Below are 20,173 nucleotides of genomic sequence, written 5' to 3'. Positions count from 1 at the left end.
ATTTATGTGGCCCTCGTCAGGTGGAAAATCATAGGTTAGGTTAGAGAGAACTTTATTGTTTATTGATGAAATTGTTTTTTTCCAATTAGACACGGCAATACAGCAATTACTAATTAAAAATAAAAATAAAATAAGAACAAGAACAAAGAGAAATAAAGAGAAAGAACAACATGATACAATCTAAGTCTAAAGATAAAGATAAATCATGTAGAAACTAAACATGTTATGTTTTTATTTTCTCTAAATACAACTATAAGGTTTTTGTTTTCAGCATTTTTTGGAGTGTTTATTGCCTCTCAAAAAGATGCTTGTATTTGGATTAAAAATAAAAATAAAAGTTATATACTAAACAATAAATATAATATATAAAATGCAATAATCATAATTTTAGATTAGGTTTTAGATTTTATTACCTGATTTTATACTTTCTCTCCTCTATTTTTGCTTGATGGCCCCCAAGCCGTATAAACTGTGGCCCCTGAGGAAATGTAACTAACTGCCCATCACTGATTTAAGGCGATTATTGCGCTCTCTAGCGTGACAACCGTGAAGTGCACAGAACATTCAATCTGTCTTGAAACGTGAACTTATTATGCAAAAGAAAAAATATATAACTGAGTTTAGTAGTTTTACCATTAACATGATGTTTGATGAAAGTCATAAAATAGTCTTTAGAACAGATATATTTGTCTTGCATTGTACTTGATACTTGCAATTATTGAGGTTCAGGACCTTAGTTTGGCTTTTTTATTTTTATACAGTTATAGATCCGTTGATCAATGTACATTTTTTTTTGGCAAATAAAGGATTTTAGTAAAAGTATTCCAAAAAAATCTTCTTGAACTGAAACTAAAACTGAAACATATTAAAAGAAGTTCATCAGTTATACTGTAGAATTTGTGTATGAAAAACTCAAATAAATAACATGTCTGTGTTAATGCCCCGCTCTAGTAGAAGAACTCACATTTCCCCGATCCTTAAAACTCTTCACTGGCTTCCAGTTTCTTTCATGATCAACTTTCACTCTTACTTTCAGATCTATATATGGTCAGACCTTCCATCAGTGATCTGATCCAGCCTTACACCCCAGCTCGGGCTCTTAGGTCTGTGGATCAGAATCTACTGATGGTTCCTCGCATTCGGTTCAGGACCAGAGGAGAGAAATCCTTCCAGACTGTTGCTCCTAAGCTTTGGAACCATCTCTGTGTTTGATGATCTACTGACTCAAGAAACAACTTAAGACACCTTTATTCGTGCTTTTCCTTGATTCTCTGGAACTCCTGTGTTTGTCTTATGTGTCTTGGCCATTTGAGCATATATTTTATTGGGGTATTCTTTTGAGTGTTTAAGCGCTTTGTGACCCTGGTCTAGAACTATTACCTTTATTACCTATTAACTTACTTCAAGTTAAAAAGTGTGTTATGAGCAGTTGTGTCCACCAGAGGGAGCGCGAGCATCACCAACTTGCTGCGCCTGAACGTCACGATAGACGATCTTCGTTGACGATGCTTCACACTCTCAGCCTCTCTCTCGCTCCGCTAGAGCCGCAGCTGCGCCTCTCTCATCCCAAACAGGTCGCCGGTTAAACTTCCACGGCACCGAGAAAAGGGTTCGTAAATATTTATAACTCGCTGACAGACGCGTGTTGACTCTCGGACCAGCATGTAGCTGTTGTCTCTTATCATAGCCGCAAGAACGAGGACAAGATAAAACGCAAAGATCGCTAGTTAGCACCTGCTAGCATGTACGGCTAACATCCTCGTGAATGTGTTTTTATTAGGCTTCGTTTTCAACAAATGTGCTCGATATTCGTTGGATATATATATTTAATTCTCTCTCGCTGCGACGTTTTTCTGCGTCAACTTTTGTCTGAGGTGGTTTTGAAATGATCCAGTTTAGCGAGAAGCTAACCGGCGTGTTTTCACACGTGAACCTAGCAACAGTGTCCAGAGTGACAGCTCACCTGAAGTGAAAGTTGAACAAGATCACGTCACTTTAACAAACTACACGCTTTTATTTATATATATTTATTTATTGAAAACATCTAAAAAACACTGTGACGTATATGGTACGAGTATTTCACAGGGTGCAGAGGATTTTAAAACTTTTAAATGTTCATTTTCTCCAAAACTGCAGGATATTCTTTTTTTTTGTCTGCAGTGGTCAGTACCTGACGAAGAACCTGAAATGATAACAACACTAATTGAAGAAGTTTGTCAATTGATATATCTTCTGTAAATGTTAAAATACCCTGTCAATTTGTTGATTTGTGGAACTACTATTTACTTTAAATTGAATATGATGCAAACGTTTCCTGAAAATGTTATTCTTTACAATGTTAAAGCCTTGTATATTGTGGTAAACTCTCCAGGAATATATTTATTTTTATTAATTAAAACACAAATTCTTCCCTAATTCTGGAAATTTGAATTGTCCAGCAGAGTAGCTCACAAATAACATCAATAAAGTTTATCTTCCATCTATTTAAATACACAAATGCATAAGATTAAAAATACAGTACATTTCTTCAAAAAATACAATCATCAAACATGTAATTGTGGTATTAATCAAAATAACAATAGTAATAGTGCAGAAGGTGTGACAATTTGAGATATTTGCACATACTGTGAAATATTAGTTTGTATTGTAGTATTTCCTGACTACTTGAAACCATAACATATCAATTTATAATAAATGAAATATGATTTCAAAGCCAAAAAAAAAAAAGAGTTCTAAAAAGTATTGTGGATCATTTATTTCAAATTATTAATTATTTATTTTTATTTAATATTTATTTTTAATGTCCTTTCATTGTCTACTTCATGTTTTGCATTGTGGGTCTGAGGACTAGAATTTCATCTTTACATGTATATTTGACAAATAAAATAACTTGAACTTGATTATCAATCGATACACAGCCTTATGTTTTTGTTATATATTGTTATATAGTGTTGGACATGAAAGCAACATTAAAACTGTCCACATTCGTCACATTGTTATTCATTTGTTGGATTTGTTTGTTTGGTAAAAAAAAGGAAGAGTTTAGCAATAAAGCTTTATTGTCCAACAACGTCCCCATTCTATACAGCATTACATTCAGGCTGAACCATTGTTATGAATGGGTTAAAATAAAGTAAATTGTCTTTAGTGACAAACTATGATTGAAAGTACAGAAGTTAAAGTGACCTTGTGTTTTATTTACGGATTTCCTGCTCAGATAGTTGTGTGATCCTCAAAACAAAGGAAAGAAGCTGGATTTAGCTCCTCAGGATGTGACGTCTCTGTAGATCTCTGAGGTGTTTTAATTCCAGCTGAGGTTCCAGATTTGTACTTTCAAAGAACTTATTGTTCTCTTTCTCTCCTAATATCAGTCCAGGAAAGCATCAGAACAATCTAGGACGTTGACTGCTGGGTTTTTATCACGATAATCTCATTGAAACTGACATGATTCAAAGTAAACGCTGGAGTCGGCGCGAGGTACGACAGGCGGCGCTTTCATCTAAAGTCGAGACGGTCACACATTAAAGAACTTAAAATGAACCTGGACTCTTTAATGTCCCAATCCGGCTCTGTGTTGGTCGCTAACTCTATATTTTCTAGATAACATCACTTATCGTAGCTCATTTTTTTTTTATGTTACGGTGCAAACAGATATCTTAGTTAGTCCAAATAATAGACATTACACTCCAAATATAGGTCATGAAACCATGATTCAGACGTATTTTCAGAAAATTGTGAAGAAAAAAACCTGAAAAGGTGGAGTTTGTTTAAATGTTGAATTCCACTATGATGGATAACCATAACTTTGATACTTTAGGAACATTTATTTTGGGAAATTGGGTTGATTTGCTCTATGATAACATGAAGACCTTCATTGGGGGTTATTTTCCTTTAACATTGAATCATAGTCTTTTAAAGCTAAAGCAAAGAACAGAAGATTATTTGTCAAACAAACACGTCTTTGGTGAGCTAAAGCCACTGACGCTCTTTCTGACACATCTGATGACATGTTCATGAAGTCGGGTCAGAGTTTGCTCGACATGAAGGTCAAAGAAAGATCATGTTTTGTATTGGCAAGAACGACCGTTGACTATTTTTGATGACAAATATTTTTCTTAAATTTCGATAAACACATGTGACTAGAAAAGAGACGGACATCTGAGCAGAAATGCTCATTTAAAGATCCAAAAAGTGCTATTTTGTCTATTGTTATTTAAATTTTCCGCCAACTCATGGCAAGGTTTTGAGCACAACTTTGTTAGATAATAACAAAAGTTTTTCTATTCGGGCAAAAACCTCACTTAAGGGTTCGAAATCTAACTTTAATCTGAAAGTTAGCGATGGTCTGATGAAGCTTCATAAAGCAGTGTTATTAAGAGGTCAGTAGGTGGCACCATCATTTAAAAAAATGTTTTTAATTAGAACAGTTGTTCAAAACCAAAGGAAAATGTTGCAGAGACCGCCATCTAGTGGACTCTGAAAGTAATGACACTGCTTCATGAAGCTACATCCGACCATCAACACGAAAAGTACTCGGTTCAATGACTATCTTGACAAAGTAATCAGAGACACGTTTAAGCTACTTTCCCTTAATATTTTGCAGGTCAAAAACCTGAATATTTCACACTTCTGAGCACAATCTATAAACATATTTGCAACTTTTGTTTGAAGACATTTGCAGTAGAGTGTACGCCCACATTTCCGATGTGTTTGATCGGTAATGAGCCTGGTACAGAAAAAAATAATTGGGCAAATATAATACCTCTACATAAAAAACACTTGCAAATAAACGCATGATATAGCTATAATTGTACTATTTACTTTGTATACTTAAGGTAACTTGACCCTGTTTCTGTTTTCTTCTTCAGTGTTAAACCCTAATGAGTGTGTCTCACAGTCTGTTCCTCTTGTGAAGCTTCTGCCTGGACGTCAGTGTCTCACCTTCAATCTCCTCTTCAACCCCCTCTAGGCAGGAATGTTAGCTGCTGGTCTGGAGTTCTCTAAAGCCTGTCGTCGTGGATCTCAAGCCCTCAATAGAAAATGTACTGCTCCCGCCAGCTGACGACCGTTTGACGATTTTAAATTCAACTTTTGAAACCGCCGTGACCTTTCTATGCCTGTGCTTGGCTGTGCCATGCCAACCAACCAGTTGCCACCCTGGGTCTGCGGGCAACTCGGAAATTGCGCCACCGCCGTCCATCCCACCGCGATGCCGGCCGGTAAACACTCGGAGCCCCCGGCGACATCAGAACTCCCTGAGAGTCCCGAGTCCCTTTCGCCCGTTCCCTCGCCGGACGGCCCGCCGAAGGTGTCGCTTGAGGGTAAAAGATCCGTGAACCGGTCCACCAGTCCGCCGCCGTGTCCCAACGACGTCCACGAGTATGTCGCCGCCGCCTGCATCGCCAACCGCCCCGAGTTAAAAGTCGAGCCCACGGCGGCCTCGCAAAAATCCGCTCAGGTCACGGTTTCGACGGCGCCGTGCGAACGAGAAGATGGGAAGGAGCCGTCGATGAAAGTGGAGCTTCTACCAGAAGGTCCTCAGGACATGATGGCCGTCGGGAAGTCGCCACCTTCGCTGACAAACAAGCCAATCGTGAGTCGATGAAGCACCAACGTTTATAGTATCTTGAATTTAATTTAATGTTTTCGAAACTGTATGTTGTATTTTTTAAGTCATAAATATAATTGTATCATTCGCTGAGTACCTAATGTGTAGACAAACAGTCATTCACTCTAGTGATGTGTGGATGAGGCTACATGAAACAGGTGATGACGTATCATGATACAGTGTCTTCATTTTGAAAGGGCTCTAGATGTCACTCTCTGCTTTATGATATGCTCTGAGCTACTAATTCAATGAAACCTGGTATTATTTTCAAACTCCGAGTGTCAACAAGAGGTTCTTTAAAAAGACACTGTATCGTGATACTTCGTCAGTTGTTTCATGAGGCCTCATCAACACATCACTAATTCATGGACACACTCGCAACATCTAGAATCATCAATTAAATTGTATATTCTTTTGGAAATATAATAGTTTCGGTTACAAAAAGTACATTATTCATAAGGTGTTTTATTGAACATACTTAAAAACCTAACACATAGTAATTTTTGATTTTGTTTCATATTTCCTGGTTTCTTTTTGAGAGCCATAACTAGCTGAAGAACTGAGAGTACTTTCTGACACGGCAAGATTCTGTCTCTATAAACAAATGCACATTCAAACTATAAGTACTGTTGAGACCCCTTTTCACTACAATGCAATTACACTGTTCTAACAGTAGAGGGAGCCATATCATTTATTTTCTTTTAATCCCATGTTGTGCCGCTTTAATTCTGAACCTTCTTTTGTTTTTTTGTTTTTCAAGTCCGAAACTCAAGATGCTCTCCCGCCTTCAGTCCAAACGCAGTGCCTTACTCTCTCCGAACACAAGGGGGCGGCGAGAAAACACGCCCGCTGCCTCGACGCCACAAAGGTCCACAGAAAAAGCACAAGGACGAAAAGACGGTGCACCATGGCCAAATCCGCAACCAAAAACAGCCACAGGCTGAGCCAGAAATCAAGTGCTTTAACCGGCTCGCTGCTGGTGGTGGGTCGTCCTCCGCCCACCGTGACGGCCGCTCGCTGCAAAGCCCGATCCACGGAGGCGGCGCTCCGTTTCCCCGCGAACGCCTCGGAGAGTTCGGATGAGAAATCGAGCGGCGATGTCGCTCTCCTGAATGGCCTCATGCCAATCGTGACCTGTGCCACCGAGGAGGAGACGGATTCTTCACCGGAGACGCTCCAAGGTTTCTAGAAGCTTTTATTTGTGACTTTTGCATAACTTTGTTAAAGCCAGTTGGCCATTGTTTTCCTCGATCTGACATGTTGTTTCTCTAAAAGGAACGTTGGTGGGATCTGTGACCAGCAAGATTTCTGCCATTCACTTGAACAATCAGGCTCAGAGCAGCGTTGACTCTTCTTTTTCTACCACGTCGTCTCCCTCCGACAGAGACGCTGATCTTTCCGGGTAAGAACCTCCGTCTTCACTAATGGATGATTCATTGAGTTCATCTTCAGTCTTTATTGATCCTTTTATACATGCTTTTGTTCAATAAATCACTGTACAAAATGTATTTTAATAGCTGCTGCTTTCCAGACTTTATCACTAAGATTTAAAAATCACAACAGAGGGTCCAGCATCTGGTTTTAGAAAAGTGAAGCCAATGTGGTGGTACCAAAAGCTGCAGTTCATAAAGTGTCCACTAGAGGTTAGCTTCAAGATCCTTTGAAGACACTTGAACATATTTTACAGCATTAAAATCATATAAAAAAACAAGTATTTTGTCTTAAACACTAATGTCACTATCGGCTCATACATTAGTGTTTATGTGGGTGAGGTTTTTTTTTTCGTATCGGCTGCTGAGCTGAGCAGATACTATCTTGTTAAAAGTCTGGCCAACATGAAGATTGCATTACCAAGATGGCTGCGACTGTAGTTGAGCTTCAAAAATGTGTTTAAGGAACAGATGGATGACGTCATTGCGTTGTTTTATAAAGTCCAACTATGTTGTCTTTCTATTCTTTGAGGCTCAATTTATCTTAATTACATCTTGCATTTCATTACTCTCAACAAATTCAACTTTTAATCTTATTGAGGACATCTATCACCTCGGTCCCTTATCTTATATTAAACTCACCATATCAATATGAACATTTATCTACGTTGATTTTGAGTAAACCATCCATCGGGCCTCATAAAAATGACTTGCTGGAGTTTACACATGTGGTCCAGTGAGTCTGTGACGCGTAAACCAAACATGGATTCCCAGGTTTACTCGTAGAGACTTTTATTGACTCACGACTCGTTTTCCCAGATGCGAGTCTGTGATGCAGGTGGATGTCGAGGAGGAACTGGATGATGAGCTAGAAAACAGTGATAATGGTGAGAACACTCACTCGCACCCCAGAAAAAAAGTCTCCTGTCTTCCCTCGATATTTTAATACTGTTTTCTTTCAGAGTCTGACAGCTTGTGCATCATCAGAGCTTTGCCTCCATCATCTCTGTCCCAACTGTCTGGGTAAGAAATCACAACAAATGTCTTATGATTGTTTGGTGTTGATTTAAAGTTTTTTTTATTAAAAAGTAGTAAATGGAGTAAATCCCAGATTCTCATGATTGACTCTGGGCGTCAATTTTATACTATTACTTAGTATAAAATTTCTTATATACCATGTAAGAATTTGCCGAAACAAAAATCCAAATTTTGTTCTTAATTCGATTGATGATTCTCCTGTGAGTAGAATTGTGTTTCAGATGTTAACTACTTGATACTGCAAAAAATGTATCTAGTATCAAGTGTCGGCACTTAGTTTTCTCTCAGGTTTTTCTTTTTGCATTGTCTATTGCCAGGAGATTTTTCATTTATTTATTTATATATATTTGTTTATTTGTATATCTTAATTTATTTCTTTTTGCTCAAATGGATCTGAAGTTGGAAATGTTCCTTAAAAGTTGTTATTTTTATTTATAATTAAGTAAGTCGTGTATGTAGGTTTGCCTTTGTAAGGGTTTAAAGAGAAAGTGTGTATAGAAATTACCAGAATTTAAAATCACAAACATGGAGTCGCACAATGGGCGATAAAAATAATAAATATAAAAAAATTAAAATCACCCCATTAACTCTGTTGAGATTGGGGCAGAAGATGAGACTTAAAATTACTATAAAGAGATTAGAATAATATGAATAATATATATTAAATATGGTATAGATTTAATTAAAATTAGACCTATTTTAAACAAAAGGAGCAGAAATTGTGGAAACAATTCTTATATAATATGTAATATTTTTGGGTTCAACTTGATCGAAATAGGTTTTTTTTGTAATTTTATGGGGGTCTTCTTGCACCCACCCCCCACCCTCCTCCCCAAAACCTTCACTGAAAGGTCAGTAGTAGATAATCTTCTCGTAATTTTGTCGAGCTACTTCAAAAGATTTGTAGATCCAGATGGTAAACTTAGAATAACATAGAAAAATAGTTAAAGTTGGAGTCGACGTAGAAGATGACAAAAAACCATCTGACAGAAAAAAACTCAAATATGTTCAAAAAGAAATATATAATCTTAATATGAATGATCTGAGACACGGCAGCGGTCAGAGGCTGCAGACTGTTCTCTCTCGGCTCATTGTTGAAGAGGCTGAAAGCAGCAGACTGTGGTGGAACAGTCATTGTTCGCCACATTGTTGTGCGCAGCGATGGCCTCAACAGTAGAACTCCCTACCGATCCCTCGGAGCTGATTCTCTGCTCAAAACGGCCTGAATATGGTCCACTATTGTCGACTTTTCTCTTTTTTTTCCGCGTTCAAAGGGTCATCAAGGTCCTCTCCTTTTGACCCGCCCATTTCTAAACACCATCGCTGTCGCAGGTTGAACGTTAAGTTAGTGCAGGTGTGCTGTCACGTGAAGAATTTGGCGAAACGAAAATCCAAATTTTGTTTTTAATTCGATGATTCTCAAGTGAGTAGAATTGTGTGTTTCAGATGTTAACCAATTATATTTAGTTCCTTCTGCAATTCTAATGTAGTTGTTTAATAAAATGCGATTTTTATTATATCAAATTATTATTATTATTATTTTTTTTCCCCATACTATAGCATCAAACTGATATTTAAGATTAATTAATATTTTACATTTATTTTATTTTTTTCATGGGTCAGTACTGTGGAGCAGATGTCACCGGAGGTGGAAGATGACCGGGAGGAGAAGCCGGCTCTGGTTCCGAGCCTCTTCCCCTTTTTCCCTTCAACACTGTACTTCAGCACCGCCGACGAGAAAGGTATGTTTTAAAATATATACTTTTTTTATTGGCTTCGATTTCATGATCTCACTCATAGACATTAATTAATAAAAGTATAGACAGCGTAACAAAACAATATTAACATTGATCACAACGTAATACATTTCACTTCTTTAATGGACAAGAACATTATAATAACACGGATAGTAACAAGAATTTACTTCAATGAAGATGATGATATCAATTAAAAACGATAAGCGACGATGTAATTATTTTGTTTGTGTAAAAGAAAAGCTTGTAAAAGAGGCAGAAATTATACTTTTTTTTTCCCTCTCTGCACCATTTTAATGTTTTGATTATTGCCAGCTTAAGTTAACATTGTCAAATATATTGGCGGAAAGAAAGGAAATAAAAAAAATTAAAAAGTTAATATAAACAGTATTAGAATAGAAAATTAAAATTGACATGAAAAAATCAAATAAATATATGTAATTTACAGCAGAAATATTTTTATTTTAGCCTATATAACCACTTTAAACTGTCACTATTCTGAGCCCATGATGATGATGTTTGATGATCTACTGACTCCTTTAAGAAACATCTTAAGACGTTTTTATTTGTTCAGGCTTTTCCTTGATTTCCTGGAACTCCTGTTGTGTTATCAGTTTTATCTTGATCTTTAAAATATATACTTTATTGAATATTGTTTTGATTGTTTGTGACCCTGGTCTGGAAAAGCGCTATACAAATAAAAAATACTTACTTATGTTGTACAGTTTGAGTGAAATGTTTTGCCTTAATTAAAGTTGCATGTGAATGAATGTCAACTGACAAGATTCAAATAAATAATCATAATTTACTTTGATTGAGCTTTTTTTTGTATTATTACACCAAAAGCTTACAACATCTGTTCCACAGTTTCATCAGAAATTATGTTTTACTCTCTACGTTTACATTTTGAAATGTTGTTTTGTCTCCGCAGTGGAGATGCTGCCGGCGGGGAAAAGGCGATTGTTAAAATGGAAAATCACTTCCGTCACGCCAAACATTGTCAAGAACACAATCACCAGGTCTCACTTTAAACCCACCAAGAGTAAGTGTAACTGAATGTTAATGGAATCCTTGTATTTAAAGTTGTCTTCTGTGTCGTAGAGGATCACAACTGGCTGGGTTATTGGGGAAATCACATCAAGTCTGTGGCCTTCAAAGCTATCGCGGTTCATCAGAAGGTGAGAACGAACCTTTTCGTCTTGTATCTTTGGTTTAAAACTTTTTTTTCATTTTAATACCTTTGGTTCCAGTTGAACCATTTTCCAGGAACATTCCAGATCGGCAGGAAGGACAAGCTGTGGAGGAATCTTTCCAAGATGCAACATCGTTACGGCAAGAGGGAGTTTAACTTCTTCCCGCGAACCTTCGTCCTGCCTCAGGACATCAAGCTGCTGCGCAAGGCCTGGGAGGACGGCAGCTCGCGGCAGAAGTGGATCATCAAACCTGTACGACTCTCGCTCGGACCTGATCCATCGTCTGTTTCTCATCATTTCTTTGTTGCGTTTGTCTTCCAGCCTGCCTCGGCGCGAGGGATTGGGATTCAGGTCATTCACAAATGGAGTCAGATGCCCAGAAAAAGGCCACTGCTGGTCCAGAAGTGAGTTTCTTTCCCCATGTTTTTTTTTTAATGTCTCTTTGTGTCTTTTAATTGCAATTACATTTTCTTAGGCGCCTCATTATATACGGTTTCTGTAGTGACTGTTGTGCTAAACAAAATGAGAAAATATTACTGATAGAGGTGTTGGAATAATTGATACAACGATTTATATACATCTTTTTAATTATAATTTAAAAATGTTACATTTTTTGTAGGTTCTTTCAATTCCATTTTATTATTAAAGTTCATTTATGGGTCATTTCAATAAAATGTCTTTTTAAAATATAATCATTCTATTTCTTAAATATTATTTGTTTTACAATTAACATGCAAATATTCACGACGTTTGTTAATTTTTTAAAACGGCAGAAAAGCAGAACAGAACAATAAAATACTGTAAAATCCTGGACTAAGGATGAGAGGATACAGCTGACAGCAGCTTTAAAAGATGATGTTTAGACATGTTTTGACTTTCAGTTATTAGTATTAATCATACCGAAAGCGCGTGTCCCTTAAAAAAATCGTTGTTGATATTATACAAGTGTATCACATTATATATTATTTAATTGTATTGTTTGTTGATATGAATGCATTAGTGTATTGCTACAGCCCGAATTACCACACATTACGCAGCATTGATACCCAATAAGAGTTCTTCTTTTCTGTCGGTTTCCTAAATGTTTGTTTTGCTTATTTCTCTTTATTCCTTTTGTATAACATTTTTACTCGTCTTTTACTGTATTCGTAACTTAAATCTGATGATTTATCAAATATGAGGAGATGCAAGAAAACCATTATAATTGTTCTAAATTGAAAACTAATCTAATTTGATTACATTTTAACGTATTATCACAAATTATTCACTCACCGTTATTACTTCTTTTTTTCCTCCAGGTATCTTCACAAGCCCTACCTCATCAGCGGCAACAAGTTTGACCTCCGGATCTACGTTTACGTGACGTCGTACAACCCGCTGCGGATCTACATCTTCAACGACGGACTGGTTCGCTTCGCCAGCTGCAAGTGAGTCTTCCTCGCTTCCAGTGAAGGAAGCTCTTAAGTCAGTTCATACATGAGGTCAAAATGGTTAATGTTCAATTTATTTTCTAAACCTGTAGACGTGCGTGCAATGATTCTTCAATTTAATATGAAAACAGTTTAAATTTTGCAAGTTTTAATTCATATTTGTTAACACGTTTTGTTTTAATACTGTTTGTAGTGTTTTTTAATTTTGAAAAACATAGTTTTTACAAGTATTCTTTTTATTTTTAAAGGTTTTGAAAATCACATGTTTTTTTCTCTCTTATTTGACATGAAGTTGCATCATCTTTAGTTACAATTTATTTATCGTAAAATGATTTACTTTGGATTATTATTTCTTTTTTTCTTGTATAAGTAGTCATTTTCTAAATAAGGTTCTTTTATTTTAAGTTCAGTGACATTTTAGATCATTTTTTTCATTATTTGGATCAATTTGTGAAAAGTGTTTGAGATCTGAAAAAGGAATAAAATCTTTATCTATAGTTTTTTATCTTCATTAGTTCAACATGTTGTGTTAATCAAGCAAAAAATGACGATCCATCTTCCTCCGCCCACCTCTTCTACTCCAGGTACTCGGCCTCCACCAAGACGCTGAGCAACAGGTTCATGCACTTGACCAACTACAGCGTGAACAAGAAGAATTCCGAGTATCAGAGCAACAGCGACGACAAAGCCTGTCAAGGCCACAAGTGGTAGATAAGAAATCTCACGAACGACTGAACGTGATCCTCAGGACTTGAGTGTGAGTAACTTTTCTGTGTTTGTGTTTTCAGGGCTTTGAAGGCTTTATGGCAGTATCTGGGCTCCAAGGGGGTGGACACGCATCGGATTTGGGAGAAGATCAAGGACATCGTGATCAAAACGGTCATTGCGTGAGTTTGATTTTATGAATATTTATGTAATATTAACATGTTTTTAATGTGATGAAATTGGACCCATTTGCCATTTTCATTTAGGGGGGGAAGGTCCTTCTTTGCACCCCCTTCCAGTAACATATTTCCAGAATTTAGACTGATTTTGTAATTTCTTAAATGTGGTACAACTTGTCCTGAGGGTCCTTCGTCCACCTTTTCCATCCCCTTACAATAAGAAGGAGACGCATGATTCATTTTATTTAGAAATGTTGTTATTTTCGCGTCCAGTTCAGAGCCGCACGTCCACTCCATGATGAAGATGCACGTCCGGTCCCAGTACTGCTGCCACGAGCTGTTTGGTTTCGACATCATGCTGGACCAGAAGCTCAAGCCCTGGATCCTGGAGGTCAACATATCGCCCAGGTAAAAACCCGCAGCACATTTGTAAGACGTGTTTAAAACCTCATTTTTGTTTGCTAGTTGATATTAACTGATGATTTGTGGCTCAGCCTTCACTCCAGCACGCAGCTGGACGTCGCCATCAAAGGCCAGATGATCAAAGATCTGCTGAATCTCGCTGGTTTTCGAATTCCTGAGAAGGAGGACGTGGTCGCCCCGTGCACCAGCAGCGCCTCCAGCTCTACGAGCAGGTCAGAACCATAACGGGAAATAATGTCCATGTTATTCCAGAGAATTACCGCTTTTTAATTAAACAAAGAATAGAAATCAGATCTGGTTCGAAGTCGCATGTTTTACTTGTACAAGTTTAAATAGAACACAGAGTTTACATGAATCCTTTCTGAAGCACGGAGCTGTTAGTTCGCTGTTAGTTAATTATCTTGCTTCAAAGGATTCACACAAACACAAACTTGAATGAAGAACTCAGTGAAGGTTTTAGAAGGGAGGAGAACTCCATCAAGTCAAGGGGAAGGAGTCAGAAGGAAGCAGAAAGACCTCCATGAAAATTCCTTCAAATCCATTCAATCCAATGATAAGAGCGATTTGGCAGAATTTCAGCAAAAGACGCCTGAAAATTCACATTATATAAAGATTGATTCCATAATTTCTTTCCCCATAATCCACCTGGATTTACTCTCCGTTCAACCAAAAAAAAGTTAATTTCTTTGTGAAATGTATCTTTTATATCATTTGCATTATATCCATTTTTTGCAAAGGAACTTCAGATAAGTTACTTGCTTTGAATTGGTGGATGAATAAAGTTTTGTAGTTTGAAAACGAAACACATTTAGTGATATTTTTATGAAATCTTTGTTCAAGTGTGTGATAACCAATGTGTGTGTGTGTGTGTGTGTGTGTGTGTGTTTAGTCTGTGCAGCGTGAGCAGAGACAAGACCAAACCAGAGGTTTCTGCCGACGAAAAGGTCAAACAAGCTTTCTACCTCGCACAACGCTACGCCGACCAGGTACAGCTCGAGAAATACTTGCAGCTCCAGATATTCTCGAGATGAAATAATTATCATATTGTGATGAAAAAATGGAAAACGACTCTTAACTTGTTACTGTTTTTTCCTCGTCTCTTTAAGGACTTTGTACAAACCGTGTTGGACGTCCTGACCCCGGGAGACGTCCGGGTCCTGGCGGAGGCCGAGAGCGAGCTGAGTCGCAGAGGAGAGTTCGACCGGATCTTCCCGTCGCAGTCGTCCTCTCGCTACCTGAGGTTCTTTGACGTGCCGAGATATTACAACATCCTGCTGGACCGGTGGGAGCAGAGGCACTGGGACTGCAGGAGCAAAGGTCGGAGTCACGTGACCTCGAAATACTCGCCAGTAATTCATGTTTATAACCGCTTTTGTTTTTTGTCCTCAGGCGTCACTTTGCTGAAGCCGCTCTGTCAGAAGGGAGTCCACCTGGGGACCAACGATCCGGCCCACATGGTAGTAGCTTTTGTGAAGTACTCCTTAAAAATGATGAGTGTGTAACAACAACATTTTATATTGTGATACTGTAGTAACGAGGATATATGTGTAGTATTGTCCGGTACTTGACTAGGGTTTTGTGATAGTGTAGTAACAAGTATATATGTGTGGTATTGTCCGGTACTTGACTAGGGTTTTGTGATAGTATAGTAACAAGTATATATGTGTAGTATTGTCCAGTACTTGACTCTGGTGTTGTGATAGTGTAGTAACAAGTATATATGTGTAGTAGTGTGGAGTACTTGACTCTGGTGTTGTGATATTGTAGTAACAAGTATATATGTGTATTATTGTCAAGTACTTGACTCTGGTGTTGTGAAACTGTAGTAACAAGTATATATGTGTAGTAGTGTTGAGTACTTGACTCTGATGTTGTGATAGTGTAGTAACAAGTATATATGTGTAGTATTGTCGAGTACTTGACTCTGGTGTTCTGATACTGTAGTAACAAGTATATATGTGTAGTAGTGTCGAGTACTTGACTCTGATGTTGTGATAGTGTAGTAGTGTCGAGTACTTGACTCTGGTGTTGTGATAGTGTAGTAACAAGTATATATGTGTAGTAGTGTCGAGTACTTGACTCTGGTGTTGTGATAGTGTAGTAGTGTCGAGTACTTGACTCTGGTGTTGTGATAGTGTAGTAACAAGTATATATGTGTAGTAGTGTCGAGTACTTGACTCTGGTGTTGTGATACTGTAGTAACAAGTATATATGTGTAGTAGTGTAAAGTATTTGACTCTGGTGTTGTGATATTGTAGTAACAAGTATATATGTGTAGTATTGTCGAGTACTTGACTCTGGTGTTCTGATACTGTAGTAACAAGTATATATGTGTAGTAGTGTCAAGTATTTGACTCTGGTGTTGTGATAGTGTAGTAACAAGTATATATGTGTAGTATTGTCCAGTACTTGACTCTGGTGTTGTGATAGTGTAGTAACAAGTATAAATGTGTAGTAGTGTCAAGTACTTGACTCTGGTGTTGTGATAGTGTAGTAACAAGTATATATGTGTAGTAGTGTCAAGTATTTGACTCTGGTGTTGTGATATTGTAGTAACAAGTATATATGTGTAGTATTGTCCAGTACTTGACTCTGGTGTTGTGATAGTGTAGTAACAAGTATATGTGTAGTAGTGTCAAGTATTTGACTCTGGTGTTTTGATACTGTAGTAACAAGTATATATGTGTAGTAGTGTCCAGTACTTGACTCTGGTGTTGCGATAGTGTAGTAACAAGTATATATGTGTAGTAGTGTTGAGTACTTGACTCTGGTGTTGTGATACTGTAGTAACAAGTATATATGTGTATATGTGTAGTATTGCGAGTACTTGACTACTTTCATTTGTTTTCAAACCAAAATATGTCCAAGCATCAGCTTTAAAAGCTGCTGGAGTCGACTGTATCCTCTCGTCCTCAGTCATGGCCGGGATTTCATTGTTATTGAAGGATGTAATGACTGATAATAATTGTAGATAGAAAAATAAACGTGTATACAATCTATTAAAATATAAACCATGAAAAGCTATGATAAAAAGGCAAATATGGTTTAGAAGGAAATGTTTTTTTTCCTCCTTCTTTGCGCTTGATGGATCTACTGACTCTTTCTTAAGACGTTTTTATTTGTTCAGGCTTTTCCTTGATTTTCTGGAACTCCTGTTGTGTTATCAGTTTTATCTTGACCTTTAAAGTATATATTTTATTGAATATTGTTTTGATTTTTTAAGCGCTTTGTGACCCTGGTCTGGAAAAGTGCTATATAAATAAAAAATACTTACTTACTAACTTACTTACTTACTTATATAATTGTATTTTATTATAAATATATATACATTTTTGTTCTTCCACCCCTAATGAAAACTAAAAGTTGTTACCGTTTTTGTTGGTTTAGTGGTCCAAGTGCAGCTACAACCCGAAGTCTAAGGCTCACGAACAACAACACAACATTCCCTCCAGATCCAGGTTCGTACAAGCATCAGATTTTCTATCTGAGATTCTTTCTGATGTTTGTTTTATTTCCGCACCGACAATAAAAATGTAATAATCTGCCTTAACGATATTGAAAATATACTTTTATTGGAGCTCCACAGAGTCAGTTCTTGCTTCTTCTTCCTCCTCCAGTGTCGTGGTGAGTCGCCGGGATCAGGCGGACGAGGACGACAGCTCGGACCGGGACGCCTCCGTGTCCAGCCCAGGAACCTCCCAGAGTCCCGGGTCCAGCGTGACCAGCAGTGCCTGCGCCAGTCCTCTGCCGAGCCCGTGAGGACTCGAGAGATCTCACCTGAAGGTTCTGAAACGATGACACCCCCCAAAACTAGTTCATTCTCAGTGGTACCATCTCCAGCGAAGCCTTAAAACCAGAACCACCGCGTGTAAATGTGAATAAATGATTCAAGAGTTTAAAAAAAAAAGAAATATCAATCTATGCAGCGTCAATAAATGGTCGTTTAACGATGAGAGGAATTCAACTGAAGATTTGGGTTGAAGTGCATCAAGGCCTTAATCTACTGCTTGTGTAGAAACTGCCACACCTTAGTCCGCCTTAGTCGTACATGCTGTATGCAATGACGACCAGCAGGGGGAGCTAGAATAAATAAATAAAATCCCTGCGTTTACATTGTGACGTCGTTTGGTCACGCCCCCTTTTTGCAATAACTTTGTCGCACACTTGCAAGCACAGCAGCTGCACAGTTCAGTTCCTCCTGTAATACGACTCAAGTATTTCGCCAAAATGCCGAATTCTTTCCCTGTACGTCCGTTAAAGCGCGACCTCGTCCTCCCAGTCATCGACCTGATCATCTGGTGTAGCTACTGACCACTGCAGCACTTTCACAGTGACATTTAAACAGTGTTAGGCAGGTGGTCATAATGTTAGGCGAGCAAATGTTATATTTCTCCAGGAAATCGTTGATCAACCTTTTTTTTGCTGAACTCAAGTATCGAAAACTGGCAAAAGACTGTTGAACGTACAAGTGTCCTTCATACGAACTGTGTTTACATGCTTGTGGGCGGAGCCAGAGGCCCCAAGAAATCACTGACTTGAAAACTGGAGTGAAAACGGTTGATGAGAAGATGAAGAGTTGGATTGAAACGAGGTTGGTTGGATTTAACATGTTGACTCAAAATCAACTCTTGAATATATTTAACATTAAGTTGTCGATCCTGTTACACACGACTAGAAAACTTAATATTGACAAAGAGTCGCGTATGTAGTCGTTTTGAAAATAAAGCTGGTTTATATCGGAACTTCTCAAGCAACACCCGAGGTGTCAGTCAATGTGTTTTTGAAGAAATGTGACTTGACTAACTTGTTTAGAACCTTTTTGTATTTGAGCCTAAAGATGGAATAAACTGGACAAGGAGTGGAATTCTGAAGCAGGTAAACAACGACTGGATTCATTCACATCAGTTGCTGGAAGTGTAAAAATAAAACGGATATAAACCAGAATATATTTGATGTTGAAATATTGTGGATTTTGTCTTTTTTGTTCAAATTAAATCTGATCAAGTTTTCTGTCTTGTAGTAAGTGGAGGAAAAATAACCTTTTTTCTTACAGGTCTGAACCAAAATGTCTTCTCTCTCCACTTCTGTCTTTTCGTTGTACTTTTAGTGTAACTCAGGTTATTTCCCTTCAAATCCACCGGACGTCACTCAAGTTGCATTAGTTTCCTGTTCATCTGAAAAAAGGTAAAAACACTTCTCTTACTCACGAAGTGAAAACATCCAGAAACGAAGAACCAAAAACAAGTCATAGTTAGAACTGTACAAGTATTTGATTTAAACAAAAAAAACCAAACACTTTTTCTATCAGTTTTATGGTCTTGCCCTCTATTTATTTAGCTGCTGGAGTCACTGTATCCTCTCGTCCTCAGTCATGTCTGGGATCTCGCGGGATTTCATTGTTATTGAAGATGCAGAGGATGTGATGACTGATAATAATTGTAAATAGAAAAATAAATGTCTACACAATTTATTTAAATATATATATATATATATATATATATATATAAAATAAGTATGATAAAAAGGAAGATATGGTTTGGAAGGAAATTTATTTTTTTAATACCAAATTTGTGGGCAAAGTAAGAGACTCCATCTTTTGTTCAAGGTCGGATGGTTTATGCTGGAATGTGTGTCAAAAGGAAACGAGTGAAGTTCTAAAAAACATTAGATAATTCACATTTGCAAATAAATTGATGATAAAATAAAAATTAAATACCTCAGACTTGTCTATACTTGAACAAACGTGTATCTAATTTATCGTGTCTTGGTTATTCCTGTCTGAAAGGTGTTTTTATTTGAAGAAAAATGTGTTTTTTTTTATTGAAGTTACATTTGTGTGCGACTCTTGATACTTTAAGATGTTTGTTACCATCAAGTTTAACCCAAAAATAAACATGTCAAACTCTAAATGGGACCATCTTGGAAAAGAAAACAGCTGACTTAGCATTATGACCGGGGTGGGCAATTATAATCTTTCAAGGGCCACATTTAATTCTGTGAATGTCATTAGGGGCCGTCAAGCAAAAAGAAAGACGAAAAAATCCCCCAAAAAAAGGACGTTCGTCATTAGGCCGTGACTTTTATTAAGATAAAATAAGCTGCAATTTTATTCTTGTATATATGAGTTTTTTTCAAAACATTTCTTCAATTAACTTAAAGAAAATGTTTTGAGGGATTAATATATACTCAAAAAATTACACTCAAAAAGGAGGGAAGTAGTAAATAAGTGTAAATGTAAATGAATAATAAACGCACACTTGTTCAGCAGAGAAACTTGTGGAAGCAGAAGTCGTCTCTCGGCGTTCTATTCTGGAAGTGTGTCAGGACTGTAAACGGTTGTAAACTATTAATATCAAGAGTCCGTCAGTCTCGGCAGACGAGCTGCATGTTTGGATAATGTTTTTTAATGTTTT

The 20,173-nt window shown here is 37.4% G+C and overlaps 1 protein-coding gene across 1 annotated transcript; it reads left to right on the top strand.

The window, feature by feature from the left end:
* The first annotated feature begins 1,522 nt into the window (after nt 1-1,522).
* Nucleotides 1,523-17,667, top strand: ttll4 (tubulin tyrosine ligase-like family, member 4). Its single transcript, XM_087803521.1, has 21 exons — nt 1,523-1,609; nt 4,970-5,593; nt 6,369-6,789; nt 6,884-7,010; nt 7,858-7,925; nt 8,001-8,061; nt 9,700-9,818; nt 10,762-10,872; nt 10,932-11,008; nt 11,081-11,275; nt 11,345-11,427; nt 12,322-12,450; nt 13,038-13,160; nt 13,242-13,340; nt 13,611-13,745; nt 13,832-13,972; nt 14,650-14,746; nt 14,867-15,077; nt 15,150-15,217; nt 17,148-17,218; nt 17,378-17,667. Exons 2-21 carry the CDS (start codon nt 5,114-5,116, stop codon nt 17,517-17,519), a joined length of 2,958 nt encoding a protein of 985 aa, XP_087659647.1. The 5' UTR covers nt 1,523-1,609; nt 4,970-5,113; the 3' UTR covers nt 17,520-17,667.
* Nucleotides 17,668-20,173: the final 2,506 nt, after the last annotated feature.

This window comes from Callionymus lyra, chromosome 12 (assembly GCF_982586985.1).
Source record: "Callionymus lyra chromosome 12, fCalLyr1.hap1.1, whole genome shotgun sequence".
Classification (NCBI taxonomy): domain Eukaryota; kingdom Metazoa; phylum Chordata; class Actinopteri; order Syngnathiformes; family Callionymidae; genus Callionymus; species Callionymus lyra.
Note: the sequence above shows the minus strand (reverse complement) of the source record. Positions and strands in the feature narration are given on the sequence as shown.

What these genes read in the sequence shown, in the direction of transcription:
- ttll4 (XM_087803521.1), top strand. Translation starts at nt 5,114, where the DNA reads ATGCCTGTGCTTGGCTGTGCCATGCCAACCAACCAGTTGCCACCCTGG. An exon ending in CAGCACCGCCGACGAGAAAG is followed by an intron (nt 9,819 to 10,761) that starts GTATGTTTTAAA and finishes TTGTCTCCGCAG; the next exon opens with TGGAGATGCTGCCGGCGGGG. An exon ending in GTTCGCTTCGCCAGCTGCAA is followed by an intron (nt 12,451 to 13,037) that starts GTGAGTCTTCCT and finishes CTTCTACTCCAG; the next exon opens with GTACTCGGCCTCCACCAAGA.